This window comes from Marmota marmota, unplaced genomic scaffold, assembly GCF_001458135.2.
Source record: "Marmota marmota marmota unplaced genomic scaffold, marMar, whole genome shotgun sequence".
Taxonomy (NCBI): domain Eukaryota; kingdom Metazoa; phylum Chordata; class Mammalia; order Rodentia; family Sciuridae; genus Marmota; species Marmota marmota.
In genome coordinates, this window is record NW_026000037.1 from 25,663,450 (window position 1) to 25,683,735 (window position 20,286).

General features: G+C 32.7%; 1 protein-coding gene across 18 annotated transcripts in view; it reads left to right on the forward strand.

Moving 5' to 3' along the window:
- R3hdm1 (R3H domain containing 1) overlaps positions 1-20,286 on the forward strand; it is a 178,579-nt gene that overhangs the window by 114,747 nt on the left and 43,546 nt on the right. For 8 of the 18 annotated variants that reach the window (XR_007350901.1, XM_048812214.1, XM_048812205.1 and 5 more), the window contains 5 exons: positions 2,177-2,431; positions 5,468-5,619; positions 9,011-9,112; positions 11,228-11,533; positions 16,447-16,570. Coding sequence is in view for 17 of the 18 variants with exons in the window: in XM_048812214.1 (XP_048668171.1) it covers positions 2,177-2,431; positions 5,468-5,619; positions 9,011-9,112; positions 11,228-11,533; positions 16,447-16,570 (939 nt within the window). In the remaining variant the exon portion in view is untranslated. The remainder of the gene's footprint in view (positions 1-2,176; positions 2,432-5,467; positions 5,620-9,010; positions 9,113-11,227; positions 11,534-16,446; positions 16,571-20,286) is intronic. The other 10 variants (XM_048812209.1, XM_048812208.1, XM_048812210.1 and 7 more) reach the window with 6 other exon arrangements.

Consider the following 20,286-nt stretch of genomic DNA (forward strand, 5'->3'; position numbering starts at 1 on the left):
AAATGTAAAATTGCTACCTGTAGTGCACTAACATTATAATTCATTCTTAGAGATAGTTTACAAATTTCAATCAAAATAAAAATTTTTGTTTGTTGTGACAAAATTAGGTAGGTTTGATGGCACACCTCTTGGTGCCCAGAGGTAATTGAAAATTCTTCATTGCTTATTTCTTTTTGGAAAGCATGATTTCTTATTTTCAATTATTTAATATTGGGTTTTCAGCTAATACTGTCAGGTATTGATTGATATTTTTCATGAAGTCCTATATTTCCCTTTCCAAAATGAATAAAATTGTTAGAAGTTTTTAAGAAATTTAAAAACCAAGGAAAAATAGTATGATGTAACTGTTATCAATGGCTGGAAATTTTAATAGTCTCATTCTCTTAACTGTTTTGTGTTTAGAATACATTGATATATAACGTTTTTCTTTTTACATTTTTACTAGTCGGCTTCAATACAAAAGAAGCTTATGTATCCTTTTAGGACCCTTGTAGATATTTATCCCCCCCAGCCCCCGTCCCCAATAAACAGGAAGTTCAGAAATGGCTGTTTCTCCCTGGATTTGGGGGGTTAGTATAGATACCTAGCATTATGCAGGCAAGATTTGAAGGGTTCATTTCAGGGTAACCAAATTTTTAAATACCTGACTATAGCCAGTGCTTTAAATGTTTAAGACTTGTGAATTTCAATTGCCACCTTTTTAACTTAAAATATGGATATATTAAAAATATCTTAGTGGCTATGATGTCTTGCTAAAGATAGGCAAATATTATGAATATGAAAAAATCAGCATATGTACCAAATATGCATTTATTTTAAAATGGCCACTTCATGGTTATAATTCTAAAAAAGAACTATTACTGCATTATGAGAAAGTCATTTAGAAAAAGTGCCAAATTAAAACATTTTGAGAACATGTAGTATAAACAGTCTATGTTATCTTCAAAGGTGAAAATAAATATTACTTAATCCTTTAATAGGGAAAATGATTTTTTTAATTCCTAGGATAAATTGATGGAGTTCTTGTCAAGAGCCATTTTGAAACAAAATAGAAACTGTCTTTCCTAAGGCAGTCTATATGGTTCATCATAGTGGTTTATTTCATTTCATTAATGACTCTCCAACTCACTAGGTGCAGTGGCACATGCCTGTAATCCCAGCAACTCAAGAGGCTGATATATAGGAGTATCTAAAGTTTGAGGCCAGCCTCAGCAATTTAGCAAAACCCTGTCTCTAAAATAAAAAAGATTAGTGATATAGCTCAATGGTAATGTGCCCCAAGTTCAGTCCCTAATGCCAAAAAAAAAAAAAAAGACTGTCTATCCCAAAGTCAACTTTCATTTTCAAAACCTAATCTAACTATATGCATTGTTCATATATTTTCCATTCTTTCATTGTCTCATTGTCCACCGTTAGCCATTATGCTAGAAGTCAATGCCATTTTCCATCTCTGTGGTAGAGAATTACATAGATTGCAAGCATAAAATCAGTCAGGTTCAGTTATCAAATTAGTTTATTAATTTAGTGAGAAATAAATTTTAAGCTGATGCTAAATGTAAGTACTTGGAATATATTTGGTGCTATCTCTGTCCCTTGATAAGAAAATTGAAAGTTGAGTTTACATTATAGAAATGCTATGATTGTAAGCTGAGAAATGAAATTCTGCAGTGAAACTTGACAGTTTCTCTCAATAGAGAATTTATCGTTTCTGTTATTTCCTACACTATTCTTAATCTTTCTGTATTCTTATAGATAAGGGGTTTCTGATATAAGAGGTTTGCGGCATTTAGCCGTACTAAGTTCTTTTTCCTGGGGGAAAATTGTAATCTGTATATTCCTAGGTGTTAATCTAAAAGGTAAAATATATATAACTTTGTCCTTTTGGGAATGTGGATAATGTGCTTTTTGTGGCTGTCCGTGGCTGATGTTATTATAAACTTGCTTAAGTTGCATGCTTTGGCTATGACTTTTCTGACAACTTAATGTGATCAGTTTGCTTATTAAACTTGTTTGTGTTGGGGGGAGGGTAAGCAAATTGAACAGTAAATCAAAAATAGCCATTGCTTTTATGTGATAACTGCATGTTATGCAATGTGAATTTTATTGTAACATTGTTAAAGCCTATGTTTTTATATAAGGTTTAAAAAATCCATATTTTTCATTACTCCTCCCCTAGGTTCTGAGTCTTCTGGTAGTGTAGGGTCATCTACGGGCTCTCTTTCTCACATCCAGCAGCCTCTTCCAGGTACAGCTCTCAGCCAGTCTTCTCATGGCGCACCTGTCGTCTATCCAACTGTCAGCACTCATAATTCTCTTTCCTTTGATGGTGGCCTAAATGGGCAAGTCGCATCTCCTAGCACTAGCTTCTTTTTGCTTCCCTTGGAAGCTACAGGCATACCACCTGGCAGTATTCTGATCAACCCACAAACAGGTTGGTATCCAGAAAAAGATGTTTATTTCAGTTGAGATAGTAGAAATTATCTGAAAATAAAAGATACTTTTTAAATGTATTATCTGTGCAAGTGTTTGACAGCTTTTTATTTTTCACGAATAACTGACATTTTCCTAAGAACTTTAATAAAAACACTTACCCTAGAAAATTTTAAGACATTTAAATCAGAAGGCACTTTCCAATTTAAAAAAAGTCAAAGAAAAAAACAGAAGACACTTTCCCCTGTGACATCTATGAAATCTTCAAGGCTAAATAATGGCATAACTACAATTAAAGATTAGTTCATTTCCTAGAAATGAGACAGCCACCTTTGAGAGAGCTTCATTCAATAAAACAAATTCTGGGTATGTATTTTATGAAGAAGAACCAAGTAAACAGCTCTTAATCATTATATAAAATGAAGTGGAGAAAAATCCTATACTTAATTTCTGCTGAGAATGTGGTGGTTGTTTTCTACAGAGGAAAAGCTCTGAGATATAATTTGTTGAAAGAAAATGAATAGTCATTATGAATTAGTATTGACCATACATGTTCTTATTTTTTGCAGTTAACTAATAGTACATCTATTGAGCATTTACTTTGTACCATACCCTGTGTTAGGTGTTTTTGAATACTTCATTTATAATCTTTATAACAACCTTGTTAGGTAGGTTAAATCCCCATTTATAGAGAAGGAATCTAAATCTCAGAGAGATGTATAAACCACACTTATAATATATTTCACTGTGTTGAGTGACAAAAAATGATTTATAGAGAGAAAACATGATCTTTTAAAAGATTGCAGAAAAATGGAGAGCAGTTTATTGTGTAAGAAAGGATGTTATGCAGGTAATTTAAAAAAATATTGTTTAGTTAAATTTCTCTCCTCTGTATTCTCACTAAATGGGTATCATAGTCAATGAACAGTTTATTTCACATAGTTGATTCTGTTTTTCTTTTATGATAATCCAATGTATTGTTTTCATTCCAATTTTATTTAATCTATCAAAAGCAATTTATATAGTTAATTATATCTCTTATTTCTTGCAAGACCATTCAAATATTCCACTGGTGAGAACATGCAAAGAAATTTTAATTTTAAAATTATTTGGAAAGGTAATGAAAGCAATCTTGGATCTTTTGATAACTTTACTTTAAAATTTGAGGATGTAGATGATGTGGTCATAAAGGCAGTGATTGGGCCACATAAAAGTGGAAGTGTCCAATCTTTCTAGTGTCCTTGCCCTTTCCTTTTGTTTGTAGTAGAGAAAACCATGGCTTAGAACTCATTACTTTCATTTTTTTAAAATTCAAAACATATGAGTTAATATGGTTTTGGTAACATGAAAATATGAGGCTATAACTCAGCGGCAGAGCGCTTGCCTAGCATGTATGAGGCACTAAGTTCAATCCTAAGCACCACATAAAAATAAAGGTATTCTGTCCATCTACAACTACAAAAAAAATTTTTAATTAAATTTCTTATGTGTTGATAGACTGAGAAACTGATCAATTATATACACTTTTAGTGAGTCCAAATATGATTTCTTCGATTTTTGAGAAGTGTTGTAATACATCTAACTTTTTGCAGACAGCCTTTAAATAACTTTCGATCCAGCTGTCATCCAAATGTGCTCTACCACTTTGTTTTTGTTTTCTATATTTTCCAAATTATTTAGCAGTCAACAGATATCTTGCCTGACTTGTTTTTGTTGTCTATAACTATCACATAAATTATCAGGAAGCTAACTGATGAAATTATTTTACTTTGGTGGACTTTTCCTACTTTGTAGCAATAGATGAGTATAGTCTTCTCTCAAATATTATTTTATTATATGCCGTAAGTTTCCTCAAAAAATAAAATAAAATGGAGAGTGGTTTAATATGTAAGAAAGGATGATGTAAAGGCAATTTAAGAAAATATTAAATTGAGCTACAGCCCCAGCCCAAGAATTTTTTTATGTCATTAAAAAAATTAATTTTTCATGTCACCAAAACCATATTAACTCATGTTTTAAATTTTTTAAAAATGAAAATATTAATTTTCTCTTTAGAATGTGTTCAATTTATCTCTATTCTTAGTTCAATTTATCTCTATTCCTCTGTATTCTCACTAAAAGGGTATCATAGCCAGTGAACAGTTTTTGACATAATTATTGTTCTTCTTTTATGATAACTCAGTGCCTTGTAAAGAAAAACACTGATATTTGAATCTCTCTATTGCTTCATCAAATAAAAGTCTAGAAGAATATATACAAAATATTAGCTATAAAATTATGGGAGATTTGTTTATTTTTTATTTCTATTTGTTAACTATTTTTCTACATGAAATGCTACATTATATAATAAGAAAGAGTTGTTTAGAACACATGTATACAGAGTATTGTACCAAAGTTCTCTCTTTTTCATTTACCAGTGAATAAGGCTCATAGGAAGTAAAAAGAAGTTGTTTTAGAAAATTATAATTAAAAATAAATTACTTACAACTTTTTCAAATTTGAAATTATAAAATAAGGACACTGCCATCAAACTCAAAATTTGAAGTTTAAAGCTGTCAACCATCTTAATTTTATCCTACATTAATGAAATATATGCAGCACAGCCTCTAAGTTAAATATTAGTCATCCATTAATAAAAATTAATGAATAATAGTCTATTATCCTATAGTCAAGCATTTTTTCTTTAAAATGTGTGCCAGCCACACAGGAACACAGTCCTACAACTGAGTAAAATATGTTGCATGATTCAGAATTTTTCAGAAAATACTGTGTATTATAAAGTAAGCTCAGTAAGATCTGGGACAATAACACAGCAGCAAAACATTGAATATTTAAGTAGGAACAATAAAGTCTTTAATAGCTTCATGTCAAATCAGTCTATTTCCCAGTGTAAGAAAATCGTTTGTTTTTTTAATAAGTAGGAGTTTTGGAAGTGGAGATAAGGAATGTGTCGACATGTTTTGTAAATTGTCAGTAGAATGACTTATTTTCAATCTTCATTGTAAATTGTCTTTTTTCTCCTTTTCTAACTTTTCAGGTCAGCCCTTCATAAACCCAGATGGAAGTCCAGTTGTGTATAATCCTCCTATGACTCAACAGCCAGTTAGAACCCAAGTGCCTGGACCTCCACAGCCACCTCTGCCACCCCCACCACCTCAACAACCAGCAGCTAATCACATTTTCTCACAGGTGCACATATCCACGATTACCTAATGCCAAGTTCACTTTCTTTTGCATATTGAAATAAAATTTACTAAGTATAATTAAGGTAGCCCAAGTAAGTCTTAGAATTTAATATTTTGCCACCAGTGATGTCCCACTCACTACTCACAGCGAGCCTTAAATTCAAGGGCTTTCAACTAATAAACACTAAAAATAGTTTGGAAAGAAGGGAATGGTTTTATCTCATATGCCTGTTACTTTTCGCTATTTTATAACAATAAGAAATGGACAAAGAGAAATTAAAGCAAAATAAAAGTTGTTTATTGGCTCAATGAACAAAATAAATTGTTGTAAGATCCAGCAGATCAAACAGAAGAGACTAAAGGGGTTTGCTCTAGTTCTGCAAGGTATTCTTCCATTCAACTACCCTGTAAGAAAGTGAGACAGAGATTGGGAGAATTCCCAGAAGTACTCTTTGTTGGGGATAGGAGGGTATTGAGTATTGAACTCAGGGACACTCGACCATTGATCCACATCCCCAGCCCTATTTTTTATTTTATTTAGAGACAGGATCTTACTGAGCTGCTTAGCAGAAATACTCTTAATAATTTCTTCAATTTGCTTAAACATTCAGTGTTTGCACATATATTTTCACATTCAATCTTTTTCCCCTAAAGATGTGTTTGTTCTTCATCTTTGGAGAACTTGATTATGCCAATCTAAACTCTTATTTTCATTTCTAACTTTTAAAGATTATTTGTTTATTTATTTATATAAAAAGCTGTTTATAAAGTTAGTTATACCTCTTTTTCCCTGCAAGATGATTTTAATGTATGTAAGACCATGTATAAAAATTTCATTAGCTTTGCTCACAAGAGATATCATTTGTATTTTGGGGATAAAAAACATACACAAGCAGTTTAATTGTGTTATCAAATAGTATGAAAGTCATGAAAATAATTGGCCTCTGCCAATTAAGACTTGTGGGCAAGGCAGTTGGGTTTTTTGTTTTATGTGTTTGTTTAAATTGAACTTAAAAGTTTTTGAGACACTTCTAAGATCAGGCAAATGAATTCATATATGTAGAGGAGTGTGCCTTCCAGACACTCCTATATCTCCTTCCCAAACTCTATTTGGTTACACACACTCATACTACATAAAACTTCTTTTCTTGGCTTCATTCATTTTTGCTCTTTATTTTACTAGCATGTAATTGTCTTTGCAGGCTATGTATTTCACAAGAGCTTCACAAGAGTGATTTTGATCCAGTTCATTTTTATTTAATTTTGTGGGAAAATGTCAGTGTGGCAGCTTCAGAAAATTCTGAAGATTTATCTGTGATCATATTTTTTACATTTTTATCTCTCAGAAATAACTTTGATATAGTTAGAAGAGATTATCCTAAATGAAGGTATAAAAACAGATGCTTTAATGAGCTATAATTTGAGGTTTTGAGGCATGCATCAAACTCCATGACTGATTTTCCTGGCACTGTCTTAAGTGTTGTGGGTTTTCATTATCAGATAAAAAAGCAAAGTCTCAATGATCAAATGATGTCAATAGCTATCTTTTGCACACTGAGATCATTCATTCACAGAATTTCAAATAAACAAACAAAATAATGCTGTGATTTCCAAACCTTCCAAATGGGCTAATTTCTTAACCATATAATGTAAAACCAATTACTTTAGATGGATGTTGTTTTGTAGGTAGTGCAAAGTCAGAAAAGGAAGTGCTAAGGCTCTTTCTTAGAATTTCACTTTGATCCATCAGTCTTTTAGCCCACAGTTGGCTCTTTACCATCTGACACTGGGAGACATTAATCCATATTCTTGATTCTCATAGTACTCTTTCTTTTATCCTCAAAAAGACCAAAATTTTTGTTGCATCTGACACTTATATAGAAGGTCAAGTTTTCTCAAAGTTGTATCTTAATGGCTATCTGTCTTGATAACACATTGAATGGAAGTTCTAAAGCCACTGTGCCTCATTAGTGTGATATACACTGTCATCTTCTAGGAAGCTTGCTCATTTCTAGTCCAGAGGTTTGTGAGCAACCAGAGGCTACTCTACAGATAGTTCAGCATTTACTTTTTTTTTTTCTTTTTGTGCTTTCACTTTAATCTAGCATTTTTATTGGAATCTATACTAATCTAAACCTTTTGTCTTGTTTTGCTTTCTAGAAACCATAGTGTTGGTTTTGTACTAAAAAAGGGCAACTCATAAATCTTAGTTGCCCTCAGAATTTTTCCTGATTTAGATTATTCCCTGAGCAGTCATTCCTTTAGTTTGTCTTACATTTTTAAATCATTCTCTTCAGAGGTATTGTCCAAAGCAAGATTTTTTTATGAATATACATTTTCACCAAAAATAACAGATTAGAGTACCCAGGTTCTGCATCTGCTTATGTATCTTACTTTCTACACATCACTTCTTTTTCCTTGTTCTGATTGTCATCTGTAAAGTGGATCACAGTAGTGTTCAAGCCTATATGTATTCTTATCCCCTTTATAATCAAATTTATAAATATAAGATTGAGATGAAATCATATACTAGTGTTATTGTATAAATGGTCAGCTATATTCCCCAATTTTTCAAATGATCAAAACTTTTTTTTTTAAATTTTTCAGAATACCTGTTTTTTAGTGCCCCCAGGAAACATATAAAAACTCTTTCCTAGAACTCAGGAGTATTTCATTAGTGGATAAAGATTTCTAGTAACTCATTTTTCAGCTCCTAATGTGATTCTTTTAATAAAACATGTTTAATTAAAAGGGAATTATTTATCTTCCTTACTTTAAAGAGTTTGTGTGTGTGCATATGTATGTATTGTTAACTAAGGTTGTTATTTTAAGTTGTTACTATTAATGTTACCCACAATGCATTTTTCTTACAAAATTGCTAAAATTTAGGAACTTTGGCCCTAAAAGAGTATTTGATCATGCCTTATCAAATAGGATAATTTGCATAAACATTGTGTAAGTTATTACTCTCTGATAATAAGAATGAAGTTTTTTCATTTATAATTTAGTGTTATATACCTAAATAGGACAGTCCCTCCATAAAAATGAGGAAAAAAGTATAAATAGTTTTGCTTTTACTAATTTAACCCAGGGGTCTTTGTTAGATAATAGAATTTAAAATGGCTCAATTACCTATTTGCATTAATCTATAATAAAGAAGTATTTTTATCACAAAAAAAATCCTTCTAGTTATGAAGTAAATTTAGGCATAGAATGTTCTCAAAAGTTTCACTGTGTAGTTTCTTCATTTGGTATTGTTTTGTTTCCTCTGTTGTATTTTAAATGACTTTGTAAATGTTAAAGCTATTGCCCAAAACTATTAATTTCCATTTAATGCAATTCTTCTAGCATTTTATTCTGACATTAACATTGTTTGCCGACCTATTATTCTTTAGCCTGTTCGTCCTCTGCAGTCCTCTGCTCAGCCTGTTCAGTGCTCTACAGCCCCTTACCCACCCCCGCTCCTGCCAGTCTCACCCACCCAGCAATATTCCGTGGTACTATATCTCTATTCACCTCCTGTGTTGTTTCTTTATGTTGGATATGTTGTAAATGCTCAGGAATGGGATCAGTGTATTATGACCTTTTGTGATTTTTCTTAGTGTCAGGGGGGTGCATTTGTACTAAAAGAAGTGTTTTCTAATCTGTTAGTAATAATTCTTTTCCATAAAATAGTGGTAATATTGGCCTATTATAATGATAATTTAAACTCTAATATTTTCCTACTTTTTCATAATGAGATAATTTTCAGATTGACTATTCTAGTTCTAAAATGTTTTAGCTTTGTTTCTCTTAGAGATCAGTGTAGAATCTGTGCAGTTGTAGGATGGCAGGTTTTATCTGGATTCAGATTTTCTATTCTGTCCCCAGTGTTATGAGTCCAGAAGATTCAGTACCAGTTATTAGAATAAATTGTAGCTTAGAGCTTCAGAGGACCTCTTCTAAGTATCTTCCTGAAGATCTCTAGATACTTTATTTCTAACTATAAAGTAATGGGACCTCCTTTAATCCAAAGTCTGCCCCCAAATTATACCTCTCAGTGTATAGAGTACACTGCCACATTAGCTGTGACCCTGAAGCAGCAATGTAAAGTACCTTCTGCATAATGCCTAGCATGAAGTATATTTTAAGTAAACATTAGTTTCCTTTCCTTAAAATGAAATTACTAACAGCCTTAATATTTTTTTGCAGTAATACTGCTGTTTTTTAGACTATATTGACCATCACATTTTGAAATTGTATTTCAAGTCAGATTACAAACTATATCTGACTATCATCCCCAACTCTTTTTGGAAACATTTTGTTTTGTTGGTGGTGACTTTGTTTGGAGCTAGGACAACCTTATTTACCAGCCTTAGCTCTAAATTATTTCCAAAAGTTACTTCCAGTGTGAAAAAAAAGAAATTTTTATAGTGTTAAAAATATTCAGAAAAGAGTAGCAAAAAGCCTCAAACATGTTTTGGAAATTTTCACTAGAATTAGAAAATGACTTTTCAATGTGTCTCTGACATTGTTGTATATGGTATCTCATTTAAGAATACTTTACCATATTACTTATTTAAGTATAGCTAACAAGTATGTTCAGTAGGTATGCTCTTTCCTATCAAATCCATTCACTGAATTAGTGTGATGGCACTAGAGTACTTGGGAAGAGTAAAACTATGTATTTTCAATTATTGAAATCAGTTTCCCCTTTTGCAATCCTTTTTCTTCTCCATAGCATTAATTTACTTCTAAAAACCATCAGACTAGAAACTGCAAATATGTCAGCTTTAATTTGGCAACTCAGTTGCCACAATTTTGTAAATCACTTTTTTTCAGGATTGACTTTGTAATAAAATGAGGTATATATTGTTATCTGTGGCTCCCTGGAAGAAGGATAATTCTATTTAAACATCATACTATTTTAGTGGTATTTTTCTAGACCAGTAGAAGGTGGTCCTTAACACCGATGCGTCAGATGACACATAAATCATAATAATGTCTTGGGTGAGTGCAGAAGCAGCATAAACTGTCATTTGGATTACACTTATGTAACATTTAACTTTAGTGACACTAGGGAAGAATAGAATGGAAGACCAAATTATTATCAAAGAGATTAGAGAGAGGGGCTGGGTGATTGGATTTTGATTGTTGTGGTACAGAAATGCACAGAACTGGAGTCTTGCCTTCTAGGAAAAAGTATTCATCACTTTATTCTTTACCTGGTCTTTGAAGTACTTTCAGAAAATGTATAATATAAAAATGTCCAATTTTACTTAAAAATACTAATGTGTATTTAATCTTTATTTAAATAAATATCTTTTCATTTTTTGATCTTTTCTGCATGCTCTCATTAGCTATATTTTATAAATAACTGTAATAATGCCATTATAATAGCCCTGCCTTCCGCTTTAAGAGTTCTCATGTTCTTGAAAGTGCTCTTCTGTTAAGTCAGATCTGTTGTAGATGTGTTTGATGTCCATAATATATACTATTGCAACTCAGTTAAAAATGTATAAGATACTTTTTTTATATAGAAGTTTTTTTCTTTTTTATGTAAAATACTTTTCATGGATTAGCTCGGACCATGTGTAAAAGGCTTATTAATTGCAAACTTTTCCCTTTTTTAGCAGGATAACCTTGGTTCTCAGTTCAGCCACATGAGTCTTGCCCGCCAGACATCTGCTGATGGTTCTGATCCTCATGCCACCATGTACCAGTCCACTGTTGTTCTTCAGTCTCCACAGCAGTCTGGATTTATTGTGACAGCAGCACCCCCACCACATCCTCCTCCTCCTCCACCACCACCTCCTCCTCCTCCCCCCCCCATACCACCTGGGCAGCCAGTCCCTACTGCTGGCTATTCTGCCTCTGGTCATCCTGTCAGCCAACCTGTGCTCCAACAGCAGGGATATATCCAGCAGCCCTCACCACAGGTACATTGATTTTTTTATCTTTTCTTTCTTATTGGAGCCTCTCATTTATGATCAGTTTTCACTTCAAAGACCTGATTTTAAATTCTCATGAAAGAATTTGTGACAGTATATAAACTTATCTTCTCCCATCTGGAGACAGTTAAGCACATGTTGGACACCCACATTGACAGGTAAATGTTGGTGAGTTTAGCTACATAATCTTTGAATTTCCTTCTGATCCTGAGAGAGGTATGTGTGTATTTGTTTGTTTTTAATTAGCTTAAGGAAAACACAATAAATGTAAATAGCATTTCAAAAAGAAGAGACCATTTCTGGGGAGAATTAATGTTTTAACAATACTGATACTTCCAATAGAGGAACAAATAATGTCTCTTAATTAAGATCTTAATTTTTCTCATCAGTATTTTAGTGTTTTCTTTATACAGTTTTTATTTTCATGTTTTTAAATGCTATTCTAAAGAGAATTGTTTTTAAATTTTCTATTTGTTAATTGCTAGTATCTCGAATATAAGAATAAGTTGATCTTGTATTCTGTGGTTTTGTTTTGTATTGCAGTACTGCAGGTCCAACCCACAGCCTCCCATATGCTAGGCTCCACCATTGAGCTACACCTGCTCTCCTGTGGCCTTTGTAGTCAGTTATTCTAGTAGGTTTTTTTGTAGACAGCTTAGAATTTTCTACACCCAAGATTATTTCTATGATCTTTTCCAATCTGTATGCCTGTTGTTTTTTCTTCTTCTTGCCTCATTGACAAGGGAGATACTCCAATATAATATTGAGTAAAGGTTTGGGGGGCAGGGGGTTGTTGTTGTTTTGGTACCAGGGATTGAACCCAAGGGTGATGAATCACTAAACCACAGCCCTTTTTTATTTTTGATTTTGAGACAGGATCTAACTAAGTTGCTAAGACTGGCTTTGAACTTGCCATCCTTCTGCATCAGCCTCCCAGGCCACTGAGATTACAGGTTTATGCCACCACTCCCGACTTGAATAGAAGTTTTGAAAGTACATATTCTTGCCTTGCTTTCAATCATAGGGGGAAGGAATGCAGGCTTTCATCATTAAGTGTGGTTTTATCTGCAAGCTTTTTAAACATATTCTGTTAAGTTGAAGAAGTTCCCTTTTATTCCTTTGTTAAGACTCTTCACCATGAAAGAGTATTAAATTTTTTGGAGTGATTTTTGGTATCTACTGAGATAATCTTGTGATTTCTCTCCTTTAATTCTGTGAATATGGTGAATTGTTTTAATTGGTTATTTTAAATTTTTTTATTTTGAAATAACATATTTGTACTTATTTCTGGGGTACAATGTGGCATTTCAATACATTTATACAGTATGTAATGAGCAGATCAGGGTAATTGGCATATCTGCACCCTCAGATATTTTATTATTTCTTTTTGTTGGGAACAGTCATAATCCTCTCTACTGTTTTGAAATATTCAATTGTTGAGGTTGACTAACTTTTCAATGTTTAACTTACTTTTAATTTCTGGAGCAGACCCATTTAGTCATGGTAGAGTATTCTTTTTATATTTTGCTGAGTAAATTTTTTAGTATAAAGTACTTTTGCATCTGTGTTGATGAAGGATATTAGTCTATAGTTGTTTATAATGTCTCTGGTTTTATCATCAGGGTGGTACCATACTGGCCTCAAAATGAGTGAGGCATTATTCTCCCTCCTTTATTTTCTGTAGGAATTTGTGTGTGAATTTTGCTATTTCTTCTTAAATTTTTTGTTAGAATTCATCATTGAATCATCTGTGCCTGAAGCTTTTTGCAAAGAAAATTTTTAAATTTCAGATTGAATTTCTTAGAGCTATTACAATTTCCTGTTTCTCTTTGGATCAGATTTGATAATTTGAGTCCATTTCATTTATGTTACAAATTTTTTGGCATAAGGTTGTTCCTAATATCCCCCTTATATCATACTTTCAATATCTTTGGAATCATTGTATAGCCTATGTTGATCTCTATGTTGTGTAATTATAATAAATCTTTATGAGTTCTGGACATTAGGACCTTTATTAGATGTATGATTTGCAAATATTTTTACCCATTCTATAAAGTTGTCTTTTCACTTTGTTGATTACATTCTTTGATGTACAGAAGTTTTTAATTTTAATAAAGTCTACATCATCTGTATTTTCTTTTGTTGCTCACTTTCAATAGCATATCTAAGAATCCATTCCCAAAACAAGGCCGTGCAGATTTTTGACTATGTTTTCTCCTAAGAAGTTTATGACTTTAGCTCCTGTATTCAGGTCATGTATCCATGTTGAGTTAATTTTTGTGTTATGAAGTAAGGGCACCCCTCATTCTTTCGTAAAGTATTTGTGTGATTATTTGATTATTCCGTCATAATTTGTTGAGGGCACTTTGCTTTTCCCCTTGAAGAGTCTTGGTACTTCGTTGAATATCAATAGACCTTGAATGTAAGGGTTTTGGGGAGTGGGGTAGGTACCAGGGGTTGAACTCAGAGCCACTGAGTCATTGAACCACATCCTCAGCCTTATTTTGTATTTAGAGACAGAGTCTCACTGAGTTGCTTAGCACCTCACTTTGCTGAGGCTGGCTTTGAACTTGAGATCCTCCTGCCTCAGCCTCCCAAGCTGCTGGGATTACAGGCGTGTACCACTGTGCCCAGCTATAAGGGGCTTTTGTGTTTTGTTTTGACTCTACTTCATTATTCTATATTTTTGTCTTCATATCATTAATACATTAATTTTTTTAAATGGAAATTATGTGTCTTCCAAGTTTGCTCTTTTTCAAGATTATTTTGACTTTCAGGTCTCTTGTATTTCCCCATGAATTTCAAAACAAACTTCTATTTCTGCAAACAAGGCCATTGGAATTTTGATTGATATAATCCTGAACATATAGATCTCTTCGGACATCATTGCCATCTTAAGTCTTCCACTCTTAATAAACATCATGTTTTTATATGTACTTAAATTGTTCATTTTTTTCATATTGTTTTTTGTTTTAAATTTGTTTCTCCATTAAATTTTGTCCATTTTTTATAGTATTTGAATCTGTGTCAGGCAACTTATTTTTATTATATCTTCCTGATAAATAAACTCGTATCATTTTGAAATGTTTTTCTCTTTAGTATTTCTTGTTTTGCATTCTGTTTTACCTGAGATTGAAGATAATATGACATAAGCTTTTCTTCAAGTAGCATTTAAATGATGTGTCCTCTTCTCTATACTTTTATTTCCAGCCTTTCACTTAAAGCTTGTCTTATGTCTATTTCATAGTTGGGTTTTAGATTTTTATCCCAATGGATAAAAATCTAAAACCCAACTATGGAAGTATTACTAGACCCTTTAGATTTAACATTTTTATTGACATAGTTAGATATACCATGTTGCTATTCGTTTTCCATTTCCTATATATATCTTATTTCTATTTGTTTCTTTTCCTGCCTTTTGATTTGAGCTTTAAATATTCCATTTTCTGTCTTTTTATCTACATCCCTATGAAACTTGTGAATGTTTGTTTTTGTAGGGACATGTGCCTTTAGTTTACCAAAGTCTACCTCAAGTGACTTTTGAAAGTATAGCAGTCATGTACAGTATAATAACATTTACCCTCTCTTTATCTTTTGTTATTGTTGTCATATATATTGCATCTGTATACATTGTAAAAACAAAAATAATGTTACAATTTTTGCCTTAAAAAGTGATGTCTTGGGGCTAGGATTGTAGCTCAGTGGTTGAGCGCTTGCCTCGCATACGTGAGGAATTAGGTTCGATCCCCAGCACCACATAAAATAAATAAATAAAGATATTGTGTCCAACTACAACTAAATAAATATGATGTCTTTTTTTAATTACAAGGAATAAAAGAAAGCATAATAATGAATAAGATGATTTCAGGTTTTACCAGTTACTTGCTGATACTTCCAGGAAAAAAAATAAATGAAGAGATCCCATATATATTAACATCTATTCTAGTGTATCATAGACAGGAAAACTGCCATGAACTTTGGAGATTCTCAAGACTACAACCAGTAGAGGAATTTTATGCTTGGCTGGTTTTCAGATGAGATGGGTACCCTTTAAGATCGCCATAGATCTCTGATCTTCTTAGAAGTAATCTAATCAAAAGAACAGAACCTGAGGAAGCCTGTGACCTCTCTAAAATGAGCCTATTTACGCTCCACTGAATTATTTATTTATTCTTCACCTCATCCTAGGTCAAATTAAGAGAAATTCACAACTGATATGAATAGCTCTGAAAGGAAAAATAAATCAATAAATCAAAGGAAATGTGAGGAAAAGTAAAAAGTGACGTGTGCAATAGTGTATTGGTATGGAAGTGGATAAACTGGTTTATTTATGCAGTGAATGATATTCAGCAGTTAACTGAGCTAACAGTACATGTTTCAACGAAGATAAGTTTCATAAATGATTTTAATCGCAAAATAAGTTTCATGAAGTTGTATATAGTAAAGTACCACAAATTAACATTTTTAAACACTCAACAATATATGTATAGATTGTAGATATATAGTAAAAGTTTAAGACATTTATAGAACTATAGCCAGGCATGGTGGCACATACCTGTAATTCCAGCGAATCAGGAGGCTGAGGCAGCAGGATCACAAGTTCAAAGGCAGCCTCAGCAACTTACAAGATCCTGTTATTTCAGTAGTATTTGGCTTTAAAAAAGAGGGAAATCTGAAATAAATAATGGCAAAAATATTCAAATATGATTGGTGGGCACATTAGTGTATACTGTATGTTTGAATTTTTTAACTTTTTCCATTAAATGTAAAAATTAGAAAATCAGATTTCAGATGATTGATGGCTGGAAAGAATTATTATTCAAATACTCTAATGTTCCTCACAAGGGTGGGGGAAATTTGCAAGTGAAATTGATTTTTGTCCTCAATGTTTATAATCCTAGATGCCAGCCTGTTATTGTGCTCCAGGCCACTATCACTCCAATCAGCCTCAGTACCGCCCTGTCCCTTCTGTCCATTACAGTTCACATCTAAACCAACCACTGCCACAGCCTGCACAGCAGACAGGTGAGTCACATTTCTGATGTCATGCATTCTTAGCTGTGGATATTGCTTTTTTTCATCAAATTTCAAAATTAATTAATTAAGATACTATCACATTCAAGGATCTAAATATGTGCATAATATGAGTATGTAAGCCAGTGAGATTTAAAAAGTGAACATATCTTAGAAGTCTCCAGAAACCAGCACACTGTCAGATTTGTATTCTAAAGGGATGAGAGCCACAATGGGAAGGTTCTGCCAGGCTAAGAATGTGGTGTGCAGCTGCCTAGTCCTCACTGCTAAGGTAATAGAAGCCCTCTACAGCCTCAAAACAGCAAAGAGAGGCAAGGCAATGCAAAATGTCTTCTTAAGGGCTAACCAGAAACAAAGACCAAGACCACCTAAATTTGATTGAGAACTCTAGCTGAGGGATGATATTTTATTATCTTAGTCTCATTAAAAATGCCTTAAAGGAATGTTTCTATGTGTATTTTCAGTGTATTGTTTTCAGTTCTTGATTATATAGAAAAAGAAAACAAATTCAGTCTAATACTAGACATACAATATATATTTAAATTCAGCATTCTTTTCCTTTTGCCCTCTTTCAAATTTTCTTCAAGCCTTCAGTGAAAACAGCTATAATATTAGTGTAAAAATATGCTTCACACTAGTTGTATTCTTATGTCCCAATTGTTTAATAAGGTATTTATCTGGGCTTTCATAACTCTATGGGGTTGAAGTAGAATTTTATTGTTAGTCTCTTTAGAGAATTTCTAGCTGTTTGTAACTATTGAAGGTCCTCAAACTATGCAAGTGTGACTCATGGAGGCACCATCACCTCCTCTGAGGAGTTTGCTGCTCTTGAAATTATGTATGACTCCGAGGCTTATCTCCACTTCAGGAGAAACATCTCTGCCTGGCCCATCTGGTGAGAAGTACTCTTACTTCTTAGGGGTGCAGGCTCCTGTGATCATTATGATTCATCAACTTCCTTTATCAGATGAAAACCATACTTAGCATAATTCTGCAGCAGAACTTTCACATCCTTAACCTGTTTCCTCTGGGAGTGGTCTTGTACCTAGTATGCAAGTTCTTCCCTTTTCTGTGTATTATTAGCCTTGTATTGTATGTGTGACAAATGTTTTCCAAAGGATGTTGAGTACTAACAGGCCATTTTAGCCAAGTGAGAATGTGTTCTCTGTCTCAAATATGACTCTTTTTAGTTTAAGGTTTACCTGAAGCTTAATAATACAGCCCATGTCAAATAATATAAATTAGCATATATTCTAATTTCAAAAGATATCAAAAATTGTTTTTTTATACGTGGTACCATTGGTCATGATACTGCTCATGCTTTACATACATTGTTGTTTTGTTCTAATAGAAATTATTTTCTAAACTTTCCTGGACCTCAGATGATTGACTTTTCTTTAATATTTTTGTCTGATTTTTCTTCTAAAACTAACATTGATTACAATTGATGTCATGATATTTTAAAAAAGAAAAGAAATTTATCCTCATGCTAGCACCTTTTGTTTGACAAATTAATTCAGTTCACTACTGTAAGCTGTTAATGAGGCAAGCAACTATTTTTTTTCCTATATTGTAGTTTTGTTCTTTTCCATGGCAAGATCTTTAATCCTTTTCATAATCAAACTGCCTACAAAATAAAAATTTTTAATCATAAATTGGGACTAATGTGCTAGTGCAAATGCATCTCTGCAAAAGAATTTTTCACTTAATGGAAAATGATTACAAATTCCTAGACAAGAACCAAAATGTCTGATATTTTAGCATATGCATATTGTCGGTGATGTTTTTAATTGTGATGTTTTCTCTATGCCTAGTTATAAAAAAAGGAAAGGAAACAATAAGTCAGATAATGCAGGCACAGAAAAGAGAATCATGTCTTTGAATAGTTTTGGACCCTTTGCTTGACTATTACAACTTAGACATAATGTGACACTTTTAAACTAATTTTGTCCATTTAGTTGTTTTATGCAGTAGCCTCTTACAGCTTAAGTTAGTTTTATCTCATTCAGTTCGAAGAATAAAAAAGAAAAGCATTCTTATCTAAAAGGAATTTTTGTTATGCTAATAAGTATAATAGAAAATTTCCCTGCAAATCTACCCAGCAGATACTATGGTGATAATTACATTATATCTTCTTATAGAATTAGTAGGAATTTGAACTCTTATAAAAAGATGTAGTCTAAGGAATTTTTTATAGTTAAACAATAGCATTTCCTTTTTAGAGTTTTTTTAATCCTTGTATTTATTTTTTTAAACAATTTTTTTTTAGTTGGACACAATGCCTTTATTTTATTTTTTATGTGGTGCTGAGGATCGAACCCCGTGCCCTCCGCATGCGAGGCGAGCACTTTACCACTGAGCTACAACCCCAGCCCCTCCTTGTATTTATTTCACCATCTCAATCTGATTAAAATGAGAAATTTACCACATCCTTTACTTTTTTTTGGCCACACAACACTTGCATACCCTACAAATATCAAGAAGCATGTTGTTTTCTTTTATTACATAAAAGGGTGAAACTAATTATTCAATGAAATAATGAAAGCATTGGTAAACTTGGAACAAATTTTCTTCACTGTGGCACAAATAATAGTTAAATGTATATATGTGAGTTTTAATAAATTTTGCCCAAATTAACAAACCCAGCTGAGTCAATTATTATTAGGCTGGTTAGGGTATGGCAGTAGAAAAGAAATCCGAATTTTCTATTATTTTTTCCCTTTTGAAGGTAGAGAGAAGGTTGAAAAGATTTCTCAAGAATAAAATGCTTTGGTAGCCAAGTGTGTGCCAGTGGACAAGAGTTACATTGATCTAACTGACAATAAATCTCCACTGATTAAGGAAACCAAATTGAAATAGTATTAATTTAACTGCTGAGAAATGAATGCACTAGTCATTAAAAATGTGAAACTACTGAGCATGATCATTTGAAATAAGATTGAGTTATCCCATCTACAGAAACAGAAGAAATTCTGGACAGTCCATTGTATAATGTGTAAAAAATAGCAAACTATGAGTCAGAATTCTGATGGCTCCTAGTCATTTTTAACTGGTGTTAGCTGTATCACTTAAAGCCTCTGAGTTTTAGTTTACTCACTTGCAAAAGTAAGGGAGTTTTACTGTATTGTCTATTGAACCTCTGTGTACTCTAAAATTCCATGATTCTCTGTATCTCCTGTGAGCCATTTCTGGTTGAGAAAGATGAATATTAGAGAATTGATTTGCGGCAGCTTAGCAACTTACTGTCAATAATTAGAGTCATACAAGCAACTGTTTCAGAAGATAATGTTACTTGCCTATTGGAATAGTAGATGTATTATCTTAACCCTTTAAAATGTGTAGTTTGAATACAATAAAATACACTGCATGTGAGGAGTTTGGTGTGCTATAGAAAAACTCTTCTGCAGGTAGTAATTATAGCAAAAATTTTAGGTTTCTGAAGCCCTGGTTCTTTTATAGGCAGCTGCTTTCATTCTTACAACTCTTTTTAAAAGTTTGCAGCTTCACCATACATGTTTAATATTTTGCTATAATTGGCCTTGTTCCTGAGCTGTTGGATTCGGGGCCGTAGCACTGTCTGAGAGGCTTACATTTCTCACAGTGAACCGGTCTCTTTTTCAGCTGCTTCCTGGCTTCTTTTTACTCAGATTTCCACTGCTTTTTGCTTTTTGCTTTTTGCTTTTTTTTTTTTTTTTTTTTTTTTTTTA